This window comes from Phoxinus phoxinus, assembly GCF_949152265.1.
Source record: "Phoxinus phoxinus genome assembly, chromosome: 14".
Classification (NCBI taxonomy): Eukaryota; Metazoa; Chordata; class Actinopteri; order Cypriniformes; family Leuciscidae; genus Phoxinus; species Phoxinus phoxinus.
In genome coordinates, this window is record NC_136889.1 from 9737347 (window position 1) to 9762942 (window position 25596).

General features: G+C 36.4%; 1 protein-coding gene across 1 annotated transcript; it reads left to right on the forward strand.

Moving 5' to 3' along the window:
* The first annotated feature begins 1502 nt into the window (after positions 1-1502).
* On the forward strand, positions 1503-24773 carry adss2 (adenylosuccinate synthase 2). The gene is made up of 14 exons (XM_079636013.1): positions 1503-1648; positions 7655-8050; positions 13516-13618; positions 14578-14646; positions 14734-14784; positions 16168-16234; positions 18100-18207; positions 18393-18474; positions 18653-18779; positions 19673-19827; positions 21259-21383; positions 21479-21576; positions 21653-21802; positions 22924-24773. Exons 2-14 carry the CDS (start codon positions 7862-7864, stop codon positions 22974-22976), a joined length of 1377 nt encoding a protein of 458 aa, XP_079492139.1. The 5' UTR covers positions 1503-1648; positions 7655-7861; the 3' UTR covers positions 22977-24773.
* Positions 24774-25596: the final 823 nt, after the last annotated feature.

Genomic DNA, 25596 nt, shown 5'->3' on the forward strand with positions numbered 1-25596 from the left:
TTGGATTAAAACCATAAAGATAAGCACTGGTCACACCTGTGAAGAAAGCATATAGTTTTATTGATTATTAAATATCTCTTATTTTCAGGAATAACAGGAGAAATTAATAGCTTACTTTTTTATTCCGTTTGGACTGCAAAAACAGCATGAAGATCACAAAAGCTGAGCATATCAAGTTTCTGCCATCAAGTGGTCAATATCGTCAACTACAAATATTAAACTGAAAGCTATACAAATTATTAGTATCCCCAAATCAGCTTAAGTACGACTTATTGACATTAATAAGTAACATAATTTTTTTAACTTTTCAGAGTTGTGAACAAAACAGCTCCTGTAATTCTGAAAGACTGAAAATACATTCATTGTAATAAACCACATGACTGCTCATATCGCCTGAGTTCTGAAAACTAACTGAGATAAAACTGCACCTATATGAGATCCCCAGGCCCCTTTATGACGCTTCTCATCAAAGCATAGATTTCAATGTTTGGGTCTCATGAAGGCAGGCTACAGAGCCAAAGGAAGGTTTTGTTTCTACAACAACACACTGCCAAACACACACACACACACACACACACACACACACACACACACACACACACACACACACACACACACACACACACATTACCTGATGGTTGCATTGAAGTCTTTACGATTAAAGTCCTCTTAAGTTTGCATCAACAGTAAAGAAAATAAAACTACTATCAAAACAGTTGCACAGTACATCCACTGTATAACAATCTTCTTCCTCAAAACATTGTGTGTGGCTCATATTGCTAATTGTTTCTTGTGAACTGTGAACTTTAAGAGAACTCATGACTATCATCAGTTACCTCACATGTATTTCACTGGGAGAAAAACAGATCTGTTTTTTTTCTTATAGAAAAACATGCTGTCATAGCATGCAGTCCTCATAACATAGTTGCTTTGTTGTTTTCAAAAAATATGTTATGTAACTCCATGACAAAACCAACACAGTGCTTCTCATATTAATCTCAGTTATGCTGATAAAATTACAGCATCAGTATCTAAAAAATACATAGGCCTATAGGGCAGATTCTCACCAGATCCTTTGATGGATAATAAGCATAAACCAGCAAACGATACATTGAGAAACGTATTAAGTATTAAGTTATATGTTTGTAAAAGGTAGCCTTCATCTCACTGTTCTCACATGGAATTTCCTGAGGTCTACAAGGCACAACATGCTAACTCATTCAAAGGGTTTGATCTACTACATGGTTATATAGGATATGATTTCTGAATTATATTGTTTGTATAACACTTGTGTACAACACGAATGTGTCTGCTCGGTGGGCAGCCCACAATAAAAAGGGAAATCTGTAGAAAATAGTGCCTCATTTAGTGCTGTAGTTATATAGTTTTCTTATCAAAATTTTCACAAATATTTTTACAAATAAGAAAAAGGAGAATCATCACCAACCTGCAGGAGAGCAGATAAAATTCATTTTGAAACATGGTAAAGCGCCCCCGACGTCACGCATTTGGAACTCCGAATGCTTTCAATGGGAAACCTGTGGCGACCACAACAGACGCAAATGTTATCAGTAGGAAATCGCGCTGAATAAGTCTCATTCCGAACACATCGCGATATTTGGCATCAGTCCACGTGTGCCAGATTTTGGTAAGTAGTCGTAAATACACTGTCCTAATAATGTTTGATATAATGTATTTTCTGTTTGTCGATATTAATCAGATTAGCTCATGTTCAGTCACTGCATTATAACTGTCATTTCCACGTAGGCTTTGTGTTTCAATGCTTTCTAATTCAAAACAGGGTGATTAAACACTGTCTGTCACGTGACGTGCTATGCCTAGACCTCAATCAGTTCATCATATTCATATCAGGTTTAAAGTAGTACAATTAGTTCCAAAGTTGTATTTGTAGTAGAAGTACAGTAAAACAACACTTACCATGCTTTTACCACACTATTGGTCGTTTTAATGTGATACTTACCCTAAACTAATCCTTGTTTTACTGTGATTGGTGTGGTAAAAGGACAGTAACCACAACACTTGCATGCTTTAAACTGAGGTAACCTTAATTTTACTGTGATTGGTGTGGTAAAAGGACAGTAACCACAAAACTTACCATGCTTTTACCTCAGTATTGGTAGTTTTAAAGTGATATTTGTTGTAAATGCATATTAACCACAACACTTACCAGGCTTTTAATGCCTAATAATGTTCCTGCAGCTTTTACTCCTAGTGCTGTCATTGGCTATTGCCTCAATTCCTGTACATATTTATCGCGCTATTTGTAAATTAGTTGCGCCCCTTCTTGGAAAGTAGTCGGATGTCCCATACACTGTCAGAAAGTTTATATTAATTGCATTGTATTAATTAAAATTATTACAAATTAGACCCTGTCTGTTCATGTTCCAATGATACATGATGTCTCTCCACACCTCATAACCTACCTCTGTTTGCAAGAGTGGAAAAGTTTTTGCTATTGCACTGCGTAATATCATTGCGCCTGCTGCACCCATGGTACGGCAGCACAGTTCCTTGATTCTTACACAGGAATGAGAGTATAGTTCCTAGTCATATTGGCCTAGAAAATTGCAACTTTTCATTCTCCATCGGTCTTAGTACACAATGTAACTACAGAAGAGTCAAGGTTTAAATAGGAAAATTTTGGTAATTTTTTTGAGAGAGATGCTAACGGTCTAATCAGATTCAATGATCTATGCTAAAAGTGCTACCGCCAGACCCAGAGATCGGCTGAATGGATTCGAAAACGGTAAAACTCAACTGTTTAACTCTAGGTGAGTTGGAAAATGAGGCTATTTCCAAAAAAAGTGGAGTGTTCCTTTAAAGACATGACATGATTGTATGTCCCAACGCTTGTGTACTCTTCCGCTACACACTCAAAACTAGTATGCACTTTTTCACAAAAAGAGTACATACTTTTAGGGCGTAGTATAAGTAGGCGAATTGAGACGCAGCATTAGTGATTTCTGCAGTTCTGGCATGTTTTTGAAGTTTTGCTTGACGTCCAACCTCTGTACCCTCTGTACCCATAGTTAGGCCTACTGTATGTTATTAGCTGTGTGGTTTGTTTGCGTTGAATGGCCTTCATAGCGCAATTCCATGCTTATTTTGTTCTTTTCAGCTGATTTATTAAGAAGTTTTACTCTGTCTGGGAAGCGGACAAACATTTATTGCTGCTGTACCTTCAATGGGCTGACGGCCGGTGTTGTCAGTACCTGATTGCCTAATCCTACCCCACCCTTAATCCTAACCCCTCCCCCACAACTAATCTAACCTACCAATGCTAGGGGGGTAATAATTTGGCGGAGGTCGAAATTCAGCACAACACCTGTTGTGTTGGAATTCTGAATAACCGGTAAATGCAGTACATTTTATTGAGGCCGATTGCTTATGAGTTTGACACAATTAATACACGAAAATGTATTTGATGTGGTTAATATCTGTGCTCTTTTTTTTAGTATATCTATCATGTTTGAGGATTGAGAGCTGAGATTGGGTAACAGTGCTGCAGTTGTACTTTCTCTAAAGTAGCCTATATTTTGTTTGTTTGTTTTCTTTTTTTGCTTAGAAGCAAGTATTGTGTGGAGGGCTCCTCCTGCCTTATATAGGTGGGTGGTGTAGTCAGCTTATACTTCCTACACAACACGTACAGTATGTATGGCAAGCCTTTGTATTTTAATGGTAGGCCTATACATAGTTTTTAATGTCTTTAAATGCTAAAGGGAAAAACTTTCTTCGATTGTATGTGAAAAAACTTTCTTTAATAAAAATATCCTTTGATCTTATGTTTGTCACTGTTACCCAATACATTGGTTCACAGTTTAAAGGCACACCGTGGAACTTTTGAGTTGTTTTAAATGATTCCTCAGGCCAATATACAGTGTTTGACACTATCAATGCTCCGAGCGGGGCTGCCCTCTTGAAATACCGCCCATGTAAGTTTGGAGGAGACGGACCGTCTTTGGCCAGGTCATGGTACCTGGAGAACGAATCACTTTACGACCGTCACGTGACCACAAGCTCTGATATGCTCAAGGAGCTAACGCTTTTGCTCCTATTTTTCCGCCTGCTCGACTCCTGGCCATGGCTGAGGCAAGGAAAAGTTTAAAACTGCTCCTGAGGAGGCAAGAAAGAGAAAACGCGAGAGGGTTTGTGCTAGCGGAAAAACAAGAAGCTCTCGTTTCTCCCCGGCTCTCCCTCGTCGTCCTCCGCGTCCTCCTCCTGTTTCGGGAGGGGACTCTGAAGATTATTCAAGGGGCGAAGAAAATGATGACTGAAAATAAAACATAAACATCGGCATAAAAGTGGATATATAATGTAATATTTACTGCGAAGTCGGGAATTCGTGTAACAAAACTGATATGTCAAAACATACTGCCGTTATTTGTAGTCTTCAGTTTGTTTTTCCATTTACACATTCATATATGTGTGTATTATCCGTGGCTTATATGATTTTAGATACAAATGTCTATGAATCTGAATCTAAAATCATATAAGCCTCTAATAATACATAGTTTACTACAGGAAAAACACAAATAAGATGACGTAAGTCCGATCTAAAGATAAGATGACTCCAAAACCAACACAATAACAACTTAGTTTTAGGTACAAAACGTCTATATCCTGCTCCTGCCGATCGACTGTCCTGCACAGTTTACCTCCAACCCTAATCAAACACACCTGAAGCAAACTATTAACGTCTTCAGGATCGCTTGAAAATTAAAGTGTGTTTGATTAGGGTTGGAGATGAACTCTGCAGGACAGACAGGGCAGGAGCAGGGTTGGGCACCCCTGGTCTATGCGACTTACCTGACCAGTTATTTTCTGTTCACTTTTGTGCAATTCATTTATTAAGTGGATGTCTTCTTTACTTTTGCGACAGTGCTGCGGAGCTTGTGGCCTCTAGGGGCACTAGACGTGAAAGTTACAGGTCTAGCGCCCCTAGTGGCCAAAAGTTCCGCGGTGTGGCTTTAAAGCACATTGTTTTTTTTTACAAATTTTCGGACATTTATACTTTAAAACACACAAACATCCCTAAACAGTCATAAGTTTGTGGAGTGGGGGATGAAATAAAGAAGATAAACAGGTGTCCAAAACAGGTGTCCAGAACAGGTTTCCAGTCCGAGGGTGGGAGGGGTGAGGAATTTTTATGAGGGTCATCAATCAATATGCTTGACACATTGTGCTCTTTGCTCTCGCTCCATCGCATAAAAGCTTTAAAGTGGAAAAGATTCTTTAGATTATTAAAATGTGCTTTACACTATGAAAAAAGTGGTTCTTATAAGAACTGTTCACAAAAATTTCTTTGGCCAAAAATATGGCATTGCTGCAAAATCCCTATTTTGGAACCGATATTTTTAAAGTTGCCATGAAACGGAAGTTGCTGTGATCTCTTGTGAGTGACAGGTTGTCCCGCCCTCACGTCACTATAAACATATAATCAGAGAAGAGATGAGATCACAAGAGGGAGGGGAAGTTATTTTGATTAAAGATTGTAAAGAAAATATGTGCACAGAAAAAGTCATTTATAATAAAAATACTGCAATATTCCATAAAAAAAATGGTGACTTTAAATGTACATGACTCTCTTATTTGAGATTTAAATCAAACGTATTTGAATCTCAAATGCATTTTAAAGGAAATTCTTCTGCGGGCACTTCTAGAAATCTGACTTCTGTCACTCACCCACAACCAGATGCTTAATGTGGAAAGTTAGAGGAATCAATTATTCGCAGGTAATCCCATTCTCTATCATTGTGAAAACTATAAAGCATGGCGTTCCAAAGCTGAGCTGACAAAGAGCATCTGAAATGGGCCTTGGAGAACATCCTTACTCAAGAAAGTTCTGGTTCTTCAGATGCCTTCAGTCTCCTGTGAGCAGGCAGAGTCTTAGTCTTCACTGTCAGTACCCCAGTGTGCTGAAATGTGCTGAATAGGAGACAAACACAGCAGAAAGGATGGTAGCGGTTTTAGGAAGACTCAAAACCTTTAACATGTAGTCTTCCAATTCAGAGTTTCCCCACTTTTATTAAGCTTGTGGTCTGTCCATGCAAGAACTGAGGCAAGTTTAAGTCTTACAAGTGAAGTTGAAAAGACAATCCACGTTTTTGTAACCGATTATTAAGAAAATTATTATCATTTTTTTATTTTATTTTACAAATGGAGACACTCATTTGCTGTGCATTTGCAATCTGTACACCGAGTCCTAATATCCAGGCCTTTAGCGCCTTCGACTAGCAGTTTAATTGGATTCATCCTCAATATTCTATCCCTGTTGTCTCTCCAGAAAATAACATCTCCTATGTGGAAATCAAGCCATTTTACAGCAAGACGGTTTCAAAAAATAGTGTAATAACCTTCAGCTGGCATGAGCAATTCGCTGGGATCAACCTTTATCTCTTCATAAGACAGGAAAGCATTCTTGGTCATGAAGGAGCCAATATATTTCTTAATGGTTTTTAGTTTTGTTCAAGGTAATAAAAGCAACAGTTTTTCAATAACGGAAGAATATGTAAAAGTATGGTATTTGGGGTAAAAGGCACCCGTGCTGTTGGGGGGAAAGGCACAATAATAAACATAATAAACAGCTGGCTGACTTTTCCATTTGTTGACATGACATTCAGATGGTAAATATCATATATTAAGTTGGGTGTTCATCTTAGAGATAATCACCTTATAATGAAACCATCATATTTAAAAATATATATTAATCATGTCATATAAAATATGATTTATTGTTACTACTGTAAATGTATATGAAATTGGGATTTTCTTCAATGCTTTCAGAGTCGTTACTTTTTAAAAAATAATTGTTTTTGTATTTTTATAATATATTTTTATATTAACATATTTTAATGACAGTATATTTACTGAACAAAAATTATTATTTGATTTATAAGCAGAAAATAGTGCAAACTTTGGTAAAGTGATTGTTTTGAACAAGTATTAACTTAGACATTATTAAAAAACATATCCTAGCTAAAGTATTTGTATCAATACTGTGTGCCTTTTGCCCCATGCTGCTGAACCTTTTACCCCATGTGTGGGGTAAAAGGCCCCCCTCGCCACCTCATTTTAAGATTTTTTTTAACAAAATAAACCACTTTTTATGTTTTATTTTCACAAAATCTATTGCTCCATAAATGTTCAATACAAAAGAATATTTTTTCAGCAATCATGCACTATGAAAATAATTTCCCTGAAGGTGTGCCTTTAGCACTGTTACAACGATTTATCAGGCACTCAAAACAACCTATATAACCCCAAAAAAAATGTGCATAGGTTTTTTAAGAAGACTTGATCCTACAGACAGAGAGAAACATTGCAGTGTTGTTGATTTCTGGATCAATTATCCATTTTCTGACAGCCTACAACAGCGCACAGACCAGCATCATCATAAACCACATGATCTTGACATGGAACAATGCAACTTGCTTGCAACAAAGATTTCTTATTAGAGTAAAACTCACCTGCATGGGAGCCATTTTCAGATGTATTTCATATGGATATGGGGGAAATTTGGGGGGCTTTTTTATTTTGCTAATATTTTTCTAAAGTATTTTGTAGTGTAATTAAAAAGTGAAAAAAAAATTAGCTGAGCAAGAGTTTGCCATAACTCTATCCCTCCACCCATTAGATCCACAGAGGTGGAGCTGGACTAGATCGTGGACGTCCAGAGAGGGGGGATTGGACGTCATTTGGCTCTGCAGTGAGAACCAGTTCGTGGAGACGCTCGCTGGTACGCAAGCGGTGCTCCGCCCTCGGTGTCTCGGCTCAGGTGCGCGACTGTTCGTGTGTTGGAGGAGCATTGCGGAGCTACAGGGAGAGCAGAGGGGATACAGTCATGTCAGACAGCGGGAACGCACAGTCACAGGACGAAGGATCCCACGGCGAGGACAGTACGAGCCGGGTGACGAGCCCGAGTGTGGGCAACAGAGTGACCGTGGTGCTCGGAGCGCAGTGGGGCGATGAAGGGAAAGGAAAGGTGGTGGACCTGCTGGCTCAGGACGCTGACATGGTCTGCAGATGTCAGGTTAGTTTATGAGCACTACTCAGTAACTTACTCACTCTGAATATGCGAATATATCTCCGGTGGGTTGTGTAACTTAGTTGTGATGCGCTGTGTAACGTAACTTAGCTACATCATCAACAAGCTTGTTACGGAAATATTCATGCCATCTGTGAGTGAGCAGCCTGTGTAGTAGTGAAATGAATGTTAAGTGCTGTGAGTGTTCGTATAGCATGTGATTATAGGACTTGTTTGCTGGCCAGTTCTTGTGAAGCAGTTAGCTGCAGTTTTATTATAGCGGAAATAGAAATTACAGCGCGCTTCCATTGTTATCTACGCTGTAATGCACGCGAGCGACGTCAATTAAAATACAGCGCGTCCTGCGTACAGTTTTAGCTACGCTAGCAGTGCACTATGTAGGGTGTTTGCTAATGTCACCTTGACTGAATTATGTGATATCGAAGAAGCGCTGTCTGCCCATTGGAGGCCTGAAATCTTAGTAACGTTAGATGTTATTTACATATTGGATTATCCTCATGTTCACATGAGGGCAGGACTCCTTTGAAGTCTATGACGTGCGAATGTGTGGTACTTATGAGTATTACAGTCAAACCAGTTGTTGAAATTGTTAATAAAGTAATGGTTACTCAACATTAACCTCCAGCTATTTGATTTTCTGCAGTTGTGTCGTGTTATAAATGTTTACACATTCCTGCAGCTCACTAATTCTTCAGACATGATGTTCTACAACTTTAACTGCCTTCAGCAACATACTTTTAATCATTAGAATAGATTTGTTTTTAAAAGTAACAATCAAATTGGGTTTATATTTTATACAAAATATAACATCAATCAACCACCTGTAAAACCACCTGTTCTCAGAAGTCAATACATGAATCAGAAATATGAATAGCCTAGACACATTTGAAGGAAACATTTCTTTGTGTTTAGAGGGAAGAGGTAATAAAAAAGAAGTAACAGTAGACCTTTGTTTTACTAATACTTTTATTAGCTTTCATCACTGTACTTTTAGTTTAAACACTTGACAATTGTTTTTGGCCATCTGATGGTGTTATTGACCCATAGGTCGTTTCCATGATCATGAAAAACCATGGTAATATTAGAGAATTTTCAAATGGTTGTATCCATCAATTAAAAATACATATCTATTGTTAAACATTTGGTTCAGGTAATAAAGTAAAGTTTACATAGCATATTGCTCCATCATGTGTCAACATATCTCCCTTTGCACGTCAGAAAGAAACAGGTGTCACTATAATAGCCTTATGAAATTTGGACACTGCTGTGCTCTCACTTAACCAGACACACACACACACACACACGTGTGTGTGTGTGTGTTACTCACGAGCCACATGTTAAAAAATGACATTATGCACACATATCTGGTCTATTATTATTATTATTAAAAAATTTTTTACATACACTAGTTGATTTTACATTTTTAGATTTGTGAAGAAAGGACTTTTAGTTTAGGGTCAACTGGGCAACTTGTTGTGGTATGCTTGCCCCAGTGGTTGTGTTGTGTTATGCTTGAGAGCACACTGCACTTTGGTAGCAGTCCGCTTTACGCCCCCCCCTCCCTGTCGCTATGCTTGGAATTGATAACAGGCTCACATTGCAAGGATTCTCTCCTAAGAAGTTAGTATTCTGCCAAGGTTGTGACTGCGTTTAAATAAGTCACTCTTTGGCGCACTATGCAAACTGTCATGTATGTGCTGTGCAAACGGATGGAACAGAAATCAGATAGTGTTCGTCTTTTTATAAAAACACTGCACTCAGCAGTCTGACTGGTTTTCCTTACGGGCAGATGCAATGGAAGAAAGGCCATCGTGCTGTTCCGTGTCACACCAATTGGATATGTCGGTCCAGAAACTAGAGGATCAAATATGAAGCAGTCTGAACAGCCATTACATGCTGTACCTCTTTTTGTGATCCATTTTATTGGCATGGCAGATTAAACTCTTTCCTAGTTTGTGTCGTTAAATCTGTTTTATAAGTACAATATTGGGAAAAACAAATCAAATCGTTTTTTGTGGCTCTCTTATTTATCGTTTTCCAGGCATGTGGGCTTGTTAAATGTTTTAGATTTGAAATTGTCACTCTTTCATAACACTTTCAGTATAATTAATTACAGATCTATGGTGCCGCAACCATGACGCTATATTTAGCCCAGCCTGTTATACAGGAATGCACTGAAATTTTTGTTAGCTAGGCCCAGAGCCATAGAGAGAAAGAGTTGCGACACTCCCATAGATCTCCGTTGTAAAAAATGGCGTCGCTTTTAACCACCTACTTCGGGATTTGAAGATCGGATTAGTTCCAAACACTGTCATTTGGGCGTTGGACCCCATTCACTTACATTGCTGCGCGTCGAGTTGTTCCAGAGGTAAGTTGCTGAAATATTGACCTCTTTTGAATTGTCAACTGTCTATATTTTATCAGAGGCCCTTTGCGATGCTTAAATACTGGTCTTCATTTTTATATGCACAGCGTAATTATTTATATTTTATCTTGGTTGTTTCAACCAATTTTCTAGCATTGCTTGCTAGTTAGCTAGCGCGACTTCACCAGCTGTGAAGGTAGCATCTAATTAGTTTGGTAATGAATCACTACCACCTTTATAGCAACTTTTATTTAATTACGTTTTTGGGATATACTAACTTTTCATTATGTGACGTGTTGGCTGAGTTTGAGTGGCGAATGCTGCGCGACGAGTTGTTCCAGAGGTAACGTAAGTTTCTAAAATATCGACCTCTTTTGAATTGTCAAGTTGTGCTAAAATAAATATCATGAGACGTCCATCATCAGATGAATGATATGGAAAAGTTAAGTTAGAGCCTCTAACGCCAGTGCTACTACTACCCATGCGAACATGAACACTAAGCTTTTCCCTCCAAAAATATAGCCTAAAACTTATTAAGTAATATACAGTTTTTTTTTTCTCACCCTGCCTGAAAAAGTACATGGGTGTGTGTTTTATTTGATATTAACCGTTCAATAATGCAATCGCTACTGTCTGTCCCATAGATGAACATGACAGCCAGCGTATGTTTTGGAACTATTGGGGCTTACATGAACCACTTGACAGCCATAGCGGCGACATCAAAGAGTGTTGCAACTCTTTCTCTCTATGGCTCTGGCTAGGCCTATAACGGTCTATAGAAGTGTTTATGAAAATCCTTTAGTCAAGCTACACTTTTGGTATCACATCTCTTTCTTGATCTGCCACTGTTAAACCAAGTCTGACGAGAATGAACGTCCATCTGTTGCTCTGACAGATATATCGATAAGATTTGCTGTATTGACTCAATGTAATTGACACAATTTGTTTCAGACAATATATCGGCCACTTCAGAGTCTTAATTTATTTTAAGCATAAATCACAGGCATGTCTGAATCCTTGGGGTCAGCTTGATAATTCAGTCTCTGTGGAGATCTCTTGACTGCAGTGAGTGTTGTGGTGGTCAAGCATGTTAACTGTGTAATGTGCAGCTGTTTTCATCAGTGAGTCCAAGTATGCTGCCTGCTGATAATTATGCTGCCGATTTAAACCTAGTGTTATCAATTAGGCCCCAAATACTTATTTTTTTTACATACTCTAAGTCTCTTGCTCTTTTTCCTAGTTTGAACAACCAGAAATACATCAGCTGATTAAAATGTAATCATACAATACTCCCTGTATACTCCCACACAAAACAAACCAAGCCAGATAGAACGCAACATTATAATCTCACCAGTCAACACATAAAACAATATTCAATCAAACTAGTTTTTGGTTCTGTACCCTTTCAACTGCATTTTTAATGCTGATGGAACGCCTGGTGTACTCAACGCCTTGTTCCTCTTCAAACACACATTGGAGCAGATCACTCATTTGAGCCACTTTTAGCCTGTTAGGTTTGAAACACTGGACGTCATCCAACACAGCCTAAAACCCCAGAGACAATCATGAGAGCTAATGTGACAAACATCATATGAAAGTAATTTTCCATGTTATTGACTCAGCTATTCTGAGTTTTCTCTGAAACAAACTATACTGCAAGTATTTTCCCTAGACGCCACATATAATAATACGGTGTAGTATGTATATTCTCTGAAGTCAACATGTAATCAGAAAGAATTGATCCTACTTATCATCTTTATACAACGTGCACTGATTAATTGTGCAGAATATTCCAAAGAAAAAAAAATCAAATATAGTTGCCAAACTGTCTAGGGTTCAGTTTTCACAATCCATTCTCTTCCCAATGGAGTCAAATCCCGGCCTACATGTTCTTTCCTCATTCCTAAATGATATTCCACTTGGAAATTATGAAAACAAAATGGGTTGTGAATGTTTGTTCACTCTAATTGCATAAATAACTGTTAAACCTGTTTATTACACTTTTTACAATATAGAACACATTAATCCTTTAGTACTATGCTGTGATTATTTTACATTCAATATTACATGAATCCAATGCTTCTCAAGTTTCTAAAGTGTCAGCATGCTGCTAATGACAATGTGATGTACCGGTTCAATCTGTGCTTTAATCTCCCAGGATGGGCCCTTTGATTTAAAAGCAACCTTGTAATAGGAGTTGATAATAGTAATGCTAAAGCAAGCAACGCTTTTGGTCGCCATGGGTATGAGAACATCGTAAATGGATCTAAAAAGGAGAGGCATCCACACACATGCACTACTATACTGGTCAAACGAGACCTGTCCGGAAATAGCTCTGCACTGTTCCTTGCTGGATTAAAGACTGATTTATTGAGCACACTTTGTGGGAACTCCCTCAGACATGGCATGAGGTCAGTGCTGATTGACGCCATGTTGAAAACTGACACGTGAGGACTCTTGATGATTCTTAAGGATGGTAACAGCAGTTGGCGTACCAAGTGTGCTCTTTAATCTATGGTTTCCCTGCTCTTTAGTCATGTGTCAAGTTCAACAAGAACGGCATCTATTAATGACAATTCAAATGAAAATTAAACAATTGAAACTCTGCAGAACTGGAATGTGAATGACTGGAAAGTGTGCGTCTGAATTCCTTCTTATATGTTGTCTAATGGAGCAGTAGAGCTATTCACACTTTAAATCCACACCGACAACCAAAATCAGTGTTTACATGCTTCCAATTTTCCATTTCACAAATGCTTGTCTAAGCATGTCTGTATCATACCATGGGAATGCTTGATGTTAGCTATATGGATAGTTCAACCAAAAGTTTTTTTTCTTCAGTGGAACAAAAGAACTCTGAGGTACAAAAAAAAATATTGAAGTGCATTGATTTCCATGGACAAAACATTGAGGCATTTCTTAAAATATATTTTATGTTCTACTGAAGAAATAAAGTCATGATGTTCTGGAATGACATGAGGGTACTAAATGATGACATAACTTAAATTTTAGGGCTGAACTATCCCACATTTGTATTATTTATTTTCAAGGATTAAAAAAGTCGTTGTTTTCTTCTCTCTTGTAGGGGGGTAACAATGCAGGACACACTGTTGTGGTTGATTCAGTGGAATATGATTTCCACCTTCTTCCCAGTGGGATTATCAACCCTAAAGTCACTGCCTTCATTGGTGAGTATTATGTCAAATTACCCCCCTTTTTGTGTAGTGTGGCTGTTATGCAACCAGTACAGCATAAAGATCTGTATTGGTGGTCCTTACTTTGAGGATGCCACCCTCTCCTGTTAGAGTGTCTGGATGCTGGCCAGCTTATCCAGACTAATATAGCTGAGTGCATTCAATGCAGTTTATTTGCAAAGATCCAATTTTGCTAATGGCCACCATTGTGTTCTGTCCTTCTGATTCATATGTCAGCACTGTATATTAGTATGATCTATAGGAAATGCTTGATGTTCCTAGTACAAAGCACTTTACCACTTAATGCAAGCATACTCAGCTTGTACAGGTTTAAGATTTCTTGCCAGTATTCCTACCTTTCCTGTCCTTTCCAACTCCTGAAATTTGGGCTTTTTAGATCCAGGGTAATTCTTAACCTCTTGTTCCAGGTTTCAATACTCTGTACAATTTTAAAGCCTGCTAGTGTTTTATTAAATTAATTTTCTATATTATATAGTGTAATAACAAAACCAAGAGAGCAACTTTACAACAATAATTCAATTTGGTGACAATTGTAGTGGCTAAAGAATTCTAGGCTGAACATTCATTTTTTAAAACACTAATTCGACACAGCCAGGAGACAGGTAAACTGTTCCACCTTTGTAGGGGTTAATATTCTTATTTGCATATATACAAAGTTAATAATGTTCATTGGACAATAATTGCATGTCCATCTGTGGAAGTGTTGCCACTGAAACTGAACACTGCGTGACACAAGAAACAAGTTTCTGTGCATGAATATTAATGAGGTAAGTTGTCTGTTGCTAAACAACTCACTGTAACATTCTAGCACCACATTATTTAACACTCCAGGGTTTAAATTGGCCTTTTTCCCAGGGTAAAGATGCAGTTAAGTGTAGTGTGAAAGCCCTGATATTGGACCGTGTGACTGACAGCTGCTCATTTGATTACAGGTAATGGTGTAGTCATTCACCTGCCGGGCCTCTTCGAGGAGGCTGAGAAGAATTTGCGGAAAGGAAAAGGTTTGTGTTTATCTGTTTGTGCCCTTGTGCTTTATATTTGAATTTCAGTGAGTACTGACAGGAATCTAACAGTGATTTTGCTCGCAGGTCTGGAAGGCTGGGAGAAAAGGCTCATCATCTCTGATCGTGCACACATCGGTAGGCTATCATCACTATCAGATCCCTGAATTACATTCAGAGCTACAGGCAAAATGTGGCTTTGTAGGGTCGTAAACAATTTGATTTGATTACAATGTCATTACTAAATAATGTCATCATGCAATTTGGTCAGAATTTGATTTGATTCTTTTGGATTCATAGTTATTTTAAAATATATGCTGAATACACTTGCACTACCATTCAAAAGTTTGGTTTTTGTACAGAGCCCCTAAAGGGACATGGTGATAGAAACTTTGGTTTCCCTCACAAAATCTTTTGCTTTCAGCTCTGGGAAATGCAAACATTTGTGAGAAAACACAAAAGCATTGACTTATTATGCTCCCATCTCATTTTCCCCCCTCACCACCATGTTCCTTTAGGGGCTCCATACTTATGTTCATTGGCTGCATTTATTTGCTCAAAATACAGTGAAAACTGTAATATTGTGAAATTTATTGCAATTTAAACTAACGGTTTTCTATTTCTAATGTGCTTCTGTGACATCTTTTGTACCTTTTCTTCTGAGTGTGTACTATGATGAATAGAAAAGATCAATCTGAATTATCCCAAACTTTTGAATGGTAGTTTTTGTAACTTGATAACATACACTTTGTAACTTGTGTTTGTAGCCAAATGAATGCGGTTATGTACATGAAGTACATTGGGGGGGTTTGGATTTTTTATTTATTTTTATTTTTTTACAACAAAAATGTACATGATCAAGAAATTTAAGATTACATTTGGAAAGCCACCGTTTATCTCCACATTCAAAGTGTGACTGATGTCCATGAGATTATAATATTTGCATATTGTCTTCTTTACATATACAAACCATTTATAACACACTTTGCACTGTGAAATATTTCTGAAAGAAAAAAAAAGATATGATGAAAGCCTAAAGCTAAACCCAATTCTTTAACACCGTTCTTTTGATGCCTTGCAAACACTGGCATTTCCTTCAGGAACTGCAAATCTAACTCTCTATCTAAAATTCTCTAATTAATGCGTTGACATTTTATTTGATTCTTCAATAGATTTTTACTCTCCAACTTTTTTGTTTGTTATTTTGTTTTTAGTTTTTGAGTTGGGCAGATACCGCTCTCAAATGTCACATAATCATAGAGTCATTTAAAACGTAATAGAATAGCATGTCCAGTTAAATTAATGGTGTGTTTGAATTATTATTATGCCTTTAGTGTATTGTTGTAATTCAAGATTCTCAGCAGGAGCCGTTATAATGAAAGGACACTGGGATCCATTGTAGTCAACACAAGTGTTGTTATGGTGACCTGCTTTGGCATGTTGGGTTCAGAGCTCCGAGAGATGAGTTCCAGCACAGTAGTGCTCTGTCTCACTGTAATGTATACACTCTCCTGCCTCTAGTGTTTGATTTCCATCAAGCTGTGGATGGAGTCCAGGAACAGGAGAGGCAACAGCAAGCTGGCAAAAAGTAAAAACCCTGCTTTATGCACACGCATACAACACGCTAGCAACATGTTATGACAAGAGTTCATAACAAAAGAAAAACTGCTTTGAGAGATGTAGTTGAGGCTTTTCTAACTTCTCTGGTTGATCTTAGTAGCTGACTGGTTTATCTGTATTTTTGCATTCGTTTTGTAATGGACAAATGAGATGTTCTAGACTTGGATAATACAGGCACGTTCCTATCCCAGAGGTTTTTTTTTTTTATGTGAAATACAATTAATTTTAAATAATTATGTCTTGCAAAGTTAAAAGAAAATATTTTTCAATCTTAATACCATCTTATATTAAATATAATATTGGTTAAGTCTGGCACATTTACATCAATGTGATGTTAGTTAATGTGGATTTTCCCTGACAAATACAAGTTAACTTCAATCAAAGCTTAAATAAAAATGTAGAGTACAAATAGATGATTATGTACATCAATGTCACTCAATGTCTTCAGAACTTCTCTTACTCTTACATTCAATTTGTTTACATGAAGAGAACCCTTTAGAAAAGCTGTTACCTTTTGAAATCAAAATAAAGTAAAAACAGTAATATTGTGAAATGTTATGACATTATTATTGTATTCCTGTGATGGCAAAGCTGAATTTTCAGCATCATTACTCCTGTTTTCAGTGTCACATGATCCTTCATAAATCATTCTAATGTGCTGATTTTCTGCTCAAGAAACATTTCTTCTTATTATCAATGTTGAAAACTTTTACATTAATATATATAAGTTGTAAAAGTTATGCTTAAAAATTTTCTGGAAACTCTGATAAACATTTTTTCTAGGATTCTTTGATAAATAGAAAGTTTATTTGAAATAGAAATTTGTAAAAAAAAATATATATATTTTGAAAACTGTCACTTTTTTTAATCAATTAAAGGCATTCTTGTTGAATAAGAACATACACTTCTACCCCGAATATTTGAATTGTGATGTATTTACCGGTAAATAAAATATACTCAATTTATACAATATCAATGTTTCTGTGGGTCCTAAAAAGTCTTAATTTGCCCTTGCACAAAGACAGACCTTAAAAAAGATCTTAAATCAGAGCAGAAAGTCTTAAATTCATAGATTTATGGAATTAAATGCTGCATGCATTGCAAAATATATATTTTCCTGTTTTCCAATACAAATATCTTAACATCCTTAAATTAAAATACATTTACCTGAGATGCACATGACAAAGTCTTATAGTTTAACAAAATTAAGTCATGCTTATCTTTCAATGTGAGAATGAATGAAAGAATGAATTTGAATTAAGTTGATTTTTCTCTCAGCCCACTGGCAGATATTTGTTCTTGTTTTAATCTCAATAATGAATTAATTTTAATTAACATTATCTAAACTCATTTTCAGTTTCACAGAAAACAAGACTTCATATTTTATTTAGCATATTAGTCATTTTGCATTTCAAGTAAATGTGTCTTGATTTAAGACATTTTTTTTTGTAAAACGAATTAAAAAGAAATAGATATTTGATGGAAGTTGTATTTTCAAACTCTGAAGTGTTGCTAATACACCTCATTGTGTTTCTCCCTAGACATTTACACTTAAAGAACATATTGGCGTATTGTGTTCCCTTCAATTTGTCCCCTAATTTTTTTTATTTGGCCTTAAAATGTCTTCAATTTACCTTCATAAAACCTGCAGAAACCCTGAATATGTAACAGTGTCCCTGATCTGTGTCTCTATCTACTTAGGGGTCCCTGAAAAGGTCGCAGACCCCTGTTTTAAAGCATACACATACACCCAACATGGAAAGAGAGTCTTATCTATCTAATGCACATGAATATCACTCATGAGTCTCACCCTGTTTTTGTTTCACCATCTAGTTTGGGAACAACTAAGAAGGGAATCGGGCCGGTGTATTCAGCAAAAGCAGCTCGCAGTGGCCTGAGGATATGTGACCTTCTGGCTGACTTTAAGGATTTCTCAGAGAGGTAAGGGTGTGCTTATCTGTCAACTGAACTTAACACCTCAACTATTTTACCCATTCATGTCACATTCCATAGACGGTGTTAAACCTCACCCACTGTAAAAACACTTAACCCAGTTCTTAATCCATACAGAAACAATGGAAGAGCAACTGATCACGCTACTAGCCGTAACAAATCTCTTTTCACAGATTTAAAAATTTGGCCTCTCAGTATAAGTCTATGTACCCTTCACTTGAGATCGATGTGGATGGGGAACTTGCGAAACTCAAGGTGAGAAGCTTAGATGTCATACCAGTTCACACCAGTTAATACTGTTGGTTAGGATTACAAGTTTTTATAGGATACGAGTTAGAGTTCAGATTGTTGTAAAGGAGGTAGAGATGCGCAACATATCAGTATCATATCGGTTATGACACTCTTTCTGACATTGACTTTTTTTTTTTTTCAGACGTATGTAGATAGGATCAGGCACATGGTGAGAGATGGAGTCTTCTTCATGTATGAGGCGCTACATGGACCTCCAAAAAAGATCCTGGTGGAAGGTGCCAATGCTGCCTTGCTGGACATTGACTTTGGTGAGTAATGGATACACCGAAACACACAGCCATGTGTTAGTAACGTAAGATTATGCAATTTGCTAAACAGCTGATTCTCTGTTGTGAGCTTCACTCCTTTTATTTTATTTTAATAATTTATTATAATAAACTTCGCTTATATTTATTCTTCACCATGTCAAAAATGTTTAATTATAGTTCCTAATGTTTTTATTTGTATGATTATTTGACATGACTTTATTGCACCTAATTAAAGTAAATTTAGACATTGACAGATGTCAGATGCCTATTTCTGTACAGTACATACAGTAATAAAGATAAGACACTTCACACTTTTTATTAAATTTTATTATTTTATTTTATTAAAATAGAATATACTTAGCTATTGTTTATTCTTCACTGTGTTTATGCTTATGTGATTTTAAGCAGTGTAGGTGTGCCACTAGCTTTTTTTTTTTTAAATACATTTAAAAATTAACAGATGCAGAGGTCTATTACAGTGCATAATGAAAATATAATTGTCATTGCCTAAAGCTTCACCAACCCTTCACGGTTACACTTTATTTCTATGGTCCACTTTAGGCATTCTACTACTATGAGTAAATTGCAACTATTGTCAACTAGGTCTCATTAGAGTATTAGTAGACTGTTTGTTGGGGTTCAGGTTAGTAGCATAAGTTGATAAGTAGTTGCAAAGTTACTATTGTCAGTTGAATGTCTGTTGGCGGAGCATCAAAATAAAGTTTTAGCAGATATTAAGCACACAGTCTACTAATACTCTGATGAGATCTAGTTGACATGTACATGTAGTTGTAAAGTTACTTATAGTTAGTAGAATGTCTAAAGTGGACCATCGAAATAAAGTGTTACCCATTTCACTGACACACAGCATTGATGTGATTCTCTTTCTTTAGGGACATATCCTTTCGTGACTTCCTCAAACTGCACTGTGGGAGGGGTGTGTACAGGTCTGGGCATGCCGCCCCAGAACGTTGGTGAGGTCTATGGAGTAGTCAAAGCCTACACCACGAGAGTTGGGATTGGGGCTTTTCCTACTGAACAGAGCAATGTAAGCAGCTCTTTTATTTCTTACAGTGTTTGGATATTTAATGAGCTCTCACTACTGTCCATATTCCCTTGCATTCAAGTGTTATGAGTGTTTTTCTGACTTTACTCGAGCACGATTATTGTTTTAAAGTTTTAAACGGGAATAATGAGTCCGGAGGAACAGCAGTCAATGTGACAATATATTATTATGTATGATAAAATTTAGGTAACACTTTAGTTGCTTGTTAGCTTGCATATTGGCTGTTTATTAGTACTTATAAAGCACATATTAATGCATTATTTTGCATGACCATATTCTACATCTCTTAAACCTACTTCATACCTAAACTTAACAAGTAACTTTCTAACTATTAAACAGTAAATTAGGAGTTTATTGAGGCAAAAGTCGTAGTTAATACGGAATATTTGTTCCCCAAATTAAAGTGTGACTGACATTTATGATGTCCTGTTCTTTATTACCTTTCATTGAAATGACTTAATATGTGTTAATAAAAATAGCCGGGTTCACAAGGTCATGGAAAACCCAGAAATATTAGGATTCTATCATGGAAATTAAACAAATCATAAAGCCATGGGATAGACATGGAAAATTCTTTATGGTCTTGTTTTTAGTTACTCTTTCTCTCTAATGAAATATATGACTTTATATTATGTGTCTTTACTATGCACATTCATTAAAAAAAAACTGTTGGGTACAATGTACTTATTTTGCATTTCAAATCACTTTAGCTGCCATTGAGGTGGATTATGGGTGAGGTTAGGGATATGACTAGTGGTATGGGTGGGTTAAGGATGGGGTAAGGGGAGGGTCAACAGTTTTGTAGACTTCATAATTAATACTGTCAAATAATTCTGTCAATACAGAAGAGCAATTTAGCATTTTAACATTTTATTATTTTTGCATATAGCTTTTTGTGTATTTAGCAGAGACAGTGCACATTAATAAATATTACTTTAAATAAAAATGTATATTCTGTAGTCACTGAAAATAATGTTACAGGGTCACCTTAAAAACAAAATATGAAATTGAAATGACAAAATTATTAAAATGGTATCACCTTGAAATAAGGTTCCATTTGTTTACATTAGTTTACATAAACTAACATTGAAAGAAAACTTCTATAATATTTACTAATACATTATTAAAATCAAATTGTATCTGTTAATATTATTTAATTGACCTAAGCTAACACAAACTAACAATGAACGGCTGTATTTTTATTAATTAACGTTAACAAAGATAAATAAATACTGTAAAAAAACGTATTGCTCGTTAGTTAATATTAGTTAATACAATTACTAGCGTTAACTAATGGAACATATAAAAAGCTTGACTGTTTAACTTTGTTATTATAAGTTTTCAGATATATGTACACATAAATACACAAAATAATATAATGTTGCACTTTAGTCATACTGTACTTGTTCGTAGGAAACTGGAGAGCTCTTGCAGACGAAAGGCAAGGAAGTGGGCGTGACCACAGGTCGCAAAAGGAGATGTGGTTGGCTGGATCTGGTGCTTATCAAATATGCCCACATGATTAATGGCTTCACAGCGTGAGTGTTCAGTGATGTCTCCTTTTTTCTTTTTTTTCTTTTGTGTTCTATAAAATACAGTTTTCTTATATTCATCTCTCTATATGCCCCTCTAGCATAGCTCTCACCAAACTAGACATCTTAGATTTGCTTCCTGAGATCAAAGTTTGTGTGGCATACAAATTAGATGGTGAAACCATCCCACATTTCCCTGGTAAGCAGCACATTTTTCACATCACATATAGATTTGATCAAATCTAGTGTAGTTAAATTTCATACATTTCCCCCAGCAAACCAAGAAGTGCTACAGAAGGTTGAAGTGCAGTATGTGACTCTGCCAGGCTGGAATACAGACACGTCTGCGGTCCGGACCTTTGATGAGCTTCCAGAAAATGCAAAAAAATATGTCTGCTACATCGAAGATCAGTTGTGTGTGCCTGGTAAGACTTTTACCATTGCTAGGACACAAGTTCAGCTTGGCACTTGCAGTTAATTTCACATTCAAAATGCACTAAAACTACCAGAACACTTGATATGCAGTGTCTCAAATCAAGTAATTTTTCCATAACTCTAGCAAAGATTGTCACCCAACAAACACACACACACTGATCTAAGGGGATTTTCACACACCTGGCTCATTCGGAGCATTTGTTTCGGAACATGGTGCGTAACATAAGTGGGTCAAAGCTGACCAATGAGAGGAGAGTTTACTCGTACATTGTAACAATTTGAATCCTTGTTTCGGAACAAAGTAAATGATCTACAGGTGTGAAAACGCCCTAAAACACGATCAACAAGTCACCATTATATATAGTGCTCTGCTTATACAAAACTGATTGTTTCAAAGCAGCTTCACGTGATAAACAGGAAAATAATGATCACTGATGCATTAAATATGAGACCACTTTAATTCTGCTGTAAAGCAGCTCCACAGAAGACAATAGTGTCATTATTCAGCTGAAGTCAGTTCAGTGTTGATTCCATTCAGCTCAGAAAGTTTTCTTTTGAAAAATGTGAATCAACACCCCAACAACACAAAATTGATATCTGTGCCAATTTGGAATATAGATTTGGAATATATTTCAATATGGTATTACTATAGAAATGTAGCAAGTTTTTTGTCTTATTCAGTTTTGTATTATGTTAGGTTTTGAACTGTTTTGAAAAGAGTATGTGAACGTGCAAATTGGACTGTAGTTTTGGTGGTGGTTCAATGTTATTGTAAAACAATTCATGTCAAAGATGTAGTCATTGAAAGCATTTTGTGCCAACCCAATGATAAATAATCTACAGTTGCTCTCACATAGACTGCTGTTAATATGCTCTCTGTGTGAAGAGTTTTGAAAAAGTGACCGAAGTATTAAAAAAGGTTCTAGGAAACTGTTCTAGAAAGGGTTCGAGAAAAGTTTACGCAACATTTTTTAACTATAAACTACTTTTTTGTGTGCTTTTTGGCCATTATACGTTGTCATGTAAACGTACTGTAAAGTATGAATGTGTAAAATGCAATGGGGTTGTTTTACTGCAGTAATCCATATGACTTCCTCCTTGTTTTCTTTAGTGAAGTGGATTGGTGTTGGGAAGTCAAGGGAATCAATGATCCAGCTCTTTTAAGAGGCTGCTTGGCCTGCATGTAGCACTGGCTGGGTTATGCTCGGGACTCGGGGACTCGGTGCCGGAGACGGGAAGTTGCCTTACAACCCGTTTAAATAGAATATTTCCCTATATTTTGGCATCATGCAAGATTTTGGCATCATGTAACTGTTTCTCATCTGTTCTCCTCTGGTATTTCGAGCTCTCGTAAGCTCAGTATCTCACACGCTGTACATGTGCTACTACTTCAAACAGTCAGGCATCAGAAGTTGTTAGATATAAAAAAAAATTCACACAGGTTAGGTAAAACAAGTACTTAAACATATTGAATGTTTGTGTTTCTTTTATCATACAAAAATGGCCATGCGATGTGTATTGCCACATTTTGTCCTTGTTTTAAATGACTCGTTCTAGTCAACTTCATTTAAACATACAGTTTTTAAAAGACAGTTTAAATGTTTATTTACCAGATGCATAAAAGTGAATCTTTGTGACTCATGTGATTTCACAATTCAGAAATATGTAGAAGCAGTTGAAGTGAAACGTTTTATTGAGACTGTTTCGAATTTGAATCTGTTTTAATTTGCTCCAAAAAATAGTATATAACAAACAATCTAATTATGTGCCTCAAGATACAGAAACATGCAAGAGTTTAAGCATATACTATTATTATACAGGTTAGGCTCTTGATTCCATTGAATGTATGTAAACGTTTGCACAGTCCTCAGATGTTTATTGTTCAACTGTACAACTTTATGCCACAAGCATATTAAAGCCACTTTAATTATCAGTACTGAGATATCGGGATACTGATGCCTTTCATTTATAGATTGTCAAAGTATAGACATGTATGTGCATTAAGACGCCACCTCAGGACGTACTATTCTGTTTAGCCAGTAAAACGCACTGATGATTAAACTTCTATGGTTGCTAGCTGCTACCGGAGGTCATTGGTTTTCTGACCTCCTGTAGTACATTTATAGAACCTTTAAATGTTAGAGGTGTTCCAAACAGTCGAATGTAAGAGTCACTAGAGCTTGTCTGTTTAAATATGACTGGGTTGTTTCATAAACCCTGTTTCGTCTCACCTTCAGTACTGCACCTTCCAATAAACAAGTACCGGTAATATAGGATAAAGTGTGCCTTGTTAATACAGATGAACAATGAAACTTGAAAACTATTAACTTTTATTCTAATTCTTAGATTTTAATTCACTTCAATAGTTTAGATTTTCGAGGGCATTAGTGTCATTGCCATTTGCCAAAAGTGTACATGCATCCAAAGAAGTATCTTAATGGATAAATGAATGCTGTGATATAAAGAGCCTTTGTAAATAACCCAGAATGATAACTCTTTCTTTTTCAGATTGATGATGGTTTGATCCTTTGCATTTTCTGTTGCTCACAGCTGCTGAATAAATGATATAACCTGTTTATTGTTCACTAGCGTCTATTTCACATCAGTTATATTATATTATCACAACATTTCCTCGGAACAAACCAAATCTAGCCGGTGCGAGAATAGGACAGCCGAAACATTCAGCAACAGTATGTTTGCACACAAACATGTTTTTCTGTTTTTGAAACCCTTGAATTCTGTGTTGTATTGCTGCTGACTGGATTTTCATGTATGTATGTATATACAGAACACAAAGCCATATTCTCTTGAATTTACTGTACACTTTGCTGGTGATGGATACTGATGGGCGTGCATGTTCATCTAGTGGGATTTGCTCAAAAACTAACTCACTTTGTAATTGATCTTGGCAGATACCTGTAATGACACTTCAGTTAATAAAGTAATATAGTCAGAAACATTTTCCTTTTTGTGTTTGTTTATTTTTAGCGGTATTTTGTGGCATTATAATCAATATATCGAGTCGAGTCACCTTTATAGCACTTTATACAATCCAGATTGTTTCAAAGCATCTTACGTTGATAACAGGAAAAATATACATTTCAGCTGAGGTAGATATTTTGCCATATATTGAGGTAGATTTGTAGGTGTTGCCATTTACAGTGCCATGGAAATTGCACTCAACATCTCGCCACTAGAGGGAGACATTTACCTTGAAATAGGCGTTGAAAGGTGACAATTTTAGTCTTGTGCCAATCGTCTGATTTTAACGAAAAACACAGAGCTCTGTAATTACGTTTGACAATAACGTGTGATGTATAGAATTACTCTAAGAAGAAAATACAGTGTTCTTAGACTATTCCCCGCCTTTATTTCTTAAGTGTTCATTGAAGGTTATCATATGCGAGGCCTAGTGGAGATTCAATTTAGCTAAGCTGTTTGTTGATTAACTTGAATTTAAACGTTTTTATTAGCACAAAAAAATAGGTTGCACTGCACATTAGATACGGGAAAGAATATTTTTAGGTGCTCGTTTTTAGGTCATTTTATTTTCGTCACCACTTTTCCCTTTTCACCTTTTTAAAAAGGTCAAGCTATTTGTTTTTATATTATTTTATATTATTCGCGTCAGTGCTCTTTATAGGCTATTGCTTTAGAAAGGTTTGAATGAAAAATAAAGATGCTGTATGGATACTTAAAGTAGGCTATCTTCAAGTTGTATTACTGAAGATATTGGAACAGAAATGTTTTGCTTTCACATCCAGATCTATATGTTGGAGGTATG